The sequence below is a fragment of the Pygoscelis adeliae genome, unplaced genomic scaffold (genome assembly GCF_000699105.1).
Source record: "Pygoscelis adeliae isolate BGI_AS28 unplaced genomic scaffold, ASM69910v1 Scaffold4, whole genome shotgun sequence".
NCBI lineage: Eukaryota > Metazoa > Chordata > Aves > Sphenisciformes > Spheniscidae > Pygoscelis > Pygoscelis adeliae.
The window spans coordinates 6584474-6587939 of record NW_008824986.1 but is presented as its reverse complement, the minus strand read 5'-3'; the positions used below and the strand labels follow the sequence as shown (position 1 = coordinate 6587939).

Here is a 3466-nt window from a genome sequence, read left to right as displayed (position 1 = left end):
GCTAAGCCCAAGATGGCCTCCGACCACCACATCTCCCACCAGTCCTTCTCTGTTTGTAAACAGCAGGTCGAGCGAGGCACCTCCCCTGGTAGGCTCACTTACCAGCTGTGTCAGGAAGTTGTCTTCCACACACTCCAGGAACCTCCTAGACTGCTTCCTCTCTGCCGTGTTGCATTTCCAGCAGATGTCCGGGAAGTTGAAGTGCCCCACGAAAACAAGGGCTAGCGATCGAGAGACTTCTGCCAACGCTTGTAGAATGCTTCATCTGCCTCTTCATCCTGGTTGGGTGGTCTATAACAGACTCCCAGCAGGATATCTGCCTCGTTGGCCTTCCCCCTCATCCTTACCCATAAACACTCAACCATATCATCATCACAATCGTTGAGCTCTATACAATCGAAACACTCCCTAACATACAGAGCCACCCCACCTCCTCTCCTTCCTTGCCTGTCCCTTCTGAAGAGTCTATAGCCATCCATTGCAGCACTCCAATCATGAGAGTCACCCCACCATGTTTCTGTGATGGCGACTAAGTCATCTCTCTCCTGCTGCACAATGGCTTCCAGCTCCAACTTCATCTTTAAAATGAAAAGGGAGGAATTCCCCATTCCTGAGTAAGGCTGCTGCGATGGCACCAGCCCAGCGGGAAGGAGATGCGGGGCATCGAAGCTGGGAGCAGGGAACGGGGAGCGGGAGCTGGCCCCGGCAGGCGAGTGGGTGGGGAAAGCAGCACCCGACATCACCCCTGGGCATCAGCAGAGCCCCCCGGACTGCCCCAGTGGGCAGGACTACAGAAACCCCAGCGCTCTGGGGGGACATGGGGGGTCCTTCCAGGCTGAGGTGGCTGCTGGCATTTCCCTGGTGAGACATGTAATTCCCGCCCAGTCTCTAGAAGCCCGACTGCTGGCAGCCCAGCAGATGGCAATGTGAACTTGCTGAATGCTCCGCTGCAGTCATAACTAACAACACTGCTTCTCATTAAAACAAAATCTAATTATGTAAATTGTCCACCCAACATTAACTTACATCGGAGTCACTTATTTGCTGTCAGCACTGTGTATATCTTTTTCATAGCACACTCATCAGCTACTTTTCTGAGTTCTAAAGCAAGCAGAACCTAAAACTACAGCCTCCACACCATATCAACAACTTTCTTGTATAGCAGTACAAAGAAAGCAGCAGACCACCCATAGATATGGAAACCCCCCCCCAGACAGTTCTCACAACCAAACACACCGAATCAGACCCTTCAGTCTGGCAGAACTGTCCAGAGAGAGCAGCTAATGCAGCAGGGGCAGCACATGCTTTTCCATCTCACACGGCCGTCTCAGCCACAATCGCTGCCTTTTTAGGTTATGACAATCATGCAGGGGGATGCTGGAAGGGCACAGTTCTAGCCCAGGTAGGATTTGATTGTCCCACCAAAACCAGCCTTTTTCTTCCCTTGCTATCAAAAATAATGCATCTTATTACAGGGATAATAAACAAACAAAACACAAGATTAATCTGTGCTTAAGCCTGAACAAAGTCATAAAAATCAGTCTTATTTCAAGTTTACATTATTTCTTAATATGCCGAAAATTTTCCAGCTAGTCTCACACGCACTGAGGCTAATGTACAATGTAAACCATGCCAGCAGGACTATTTACCTTTCTTAATAGAGCAACCATTTCTTTTGACCATGCAGACGAGTACTGAACGCTCACAGTACTGAACAGCTGAATTAAAGACTCCACGGGGTTGTTGGAGTGGATGTCATACGGTCTCTGGGGGAAAAAAGCAGAAAGATGAGAAGAAATTCCCTCTCCTCTCTGCAGTCAAGCAGAAAGTGTGTTCTTAGGCCTCGGACCGTACAGGAGCCCTACCCAGCCCCGCAGCAGTTCGTAAGCCATGATTCCCAGCGACCACCAATCAACCTCGAAGGAGTAGCCCGTCCCACCGTTCAGGAAGGAATGGAAAATCTCCGGGGCTGAACAGAAAGGGCAAAATGCAACAGGTTATTCGCTGACTTCAGTTTGTCTCTATTTCAGTATTTCATGTAAATCAGTATGTAAACCTTATGGTTATTTTTACGCACTACTGCCCGAGGGGAGGCTTTGCAAGCCAGTGTGAGCAGCAGCAGCAGCAGCAGCAGCAGCAGCAGGAGCAGCAGCAGGAGCAGCAGCAGGCCCGCCCTCGCTGGGCAGCTGGGTTATCCGGTGCGCACGAGGAGAGCCCTCCCAACCAAGCGAGTGAGAGACGGCAGAAACCCAGCGCCTGCCGGGACGCACCAAGTCCCAGCCTGGGGCCAGGGGGGAGGGCAGGGCGGGATGGGGAGGGTATGCTGACAGCGATTCATTCACTCTGGGAATTTCACTTTTCAGATCAGGCTCCGCTGAATGACTTGGGCGCATGCATTAATGTGCTAAATTAATTCAGTGCCTTTCTCACAGACAGGGACTGTCAGGCGGCATGCGGTGAGCACGCTGAAATGTAAAATACAGACGTAAGGAACAGCTATTATTTCTTACCCATGTATGGCTTTGTTCCAGCTAATGCAGTTGCTCTTTCACCGTCCCTAATTATTGTTGCAATATTAAAATCTGTTAAATGTGCATGACCTTAAATAAAGACATATTTTAAGAAGGAATTAATCGCAGCGCAGAACACTGGCAATGTAGAGTCAGAATACATTCCTTTTCATAAGCTTCTGCCCTCGGACAGTGTAGCATGGGCACAGACAGGTCAGGGTTAGACCCCACTGAATGGCTATAACAGATCCTGAAGCTTCCCCAGGATCCCAGGCCAGGTGATTAAATGGTAGCTAGCTTTGGGTCTTGATTTTAAATCGCACTTGGAGCGAACTAGCAACCTACACCAGCTCCAGCACTCGGTCAAATTGCTCTAGCCAGAAACTACAGCCAGTGAAAAAGACAACAGGGAAACACTATACTAAGATATTGCCTCGGTTGCATTGATTAAAACACTAGAACCATTTTTGATGAAAGCCATTGAACCATGACTACCCCAAAGTCCCAGAGCTAAAACACTCCACTGCCACTCTGTACCAGACCACAGCAAATTTGGACGTCAGTTGAATGAAATCATAACAATGCTTCCCAAACCCTAAGCCTGTATGAAGAAAACATTAAGACATTTCAAAAAGTGCTGGAACACCTTCTCTCTGTTTCTACTTTCTCTGTCATCACAACTAAAAGTTAAAATTGTGAAAAGGCCATTAGAATCATAGAATCATAGAATCATAGAATCATTAAAGGTTGGAAGAGACCTCCAAGATCATCGAGTCCAACCATCAACCCAACAACACCATGCCCACTAAACCATGTCCCTAAGCGCCTCATCTACCCGCCTTTTAAATACTTCCAGGGATGGTGACTCAACCACTTCCCTGGGCAGCCTGGTCCAATGTTTAACTACTCTTTCAGTAAAGAAATTTTTCCTTACATCCAATCTAAACCTCCCCTGG

At 48.5% G+C, this 3466-nt stretch overlaps 1 protein-coding gene across 1 annotated transcript in view; it reads right to left on the bottom strand.

Annotated features, from left to right (window-relative positions):
• STK32C (serine/threonine kinase 32C) overlaps positions 1-3466 on the bottom strand; it is a 49973-nt gene that overhangs the window by 7555 nt on the left and 38952 nt on the right. Inside the window, exons 6-8 of the mRNA XM_009326005.1 lie at positions 2511-2600; positions 1866-1969; positions 1650-1766 (exon numbers count right to left, since the gene is read on the bottom strand). Of these exons, the coding sequence (XP_009324280.1) occupies positions 1650-1766; positions 1866-1969; positions 2511-2600 (311 nt within the window). The remainder of the gene's footprint in view (positions 1-1649; positions 1767-1865; positions 1970-2510; positions 2601-3466) is intronic.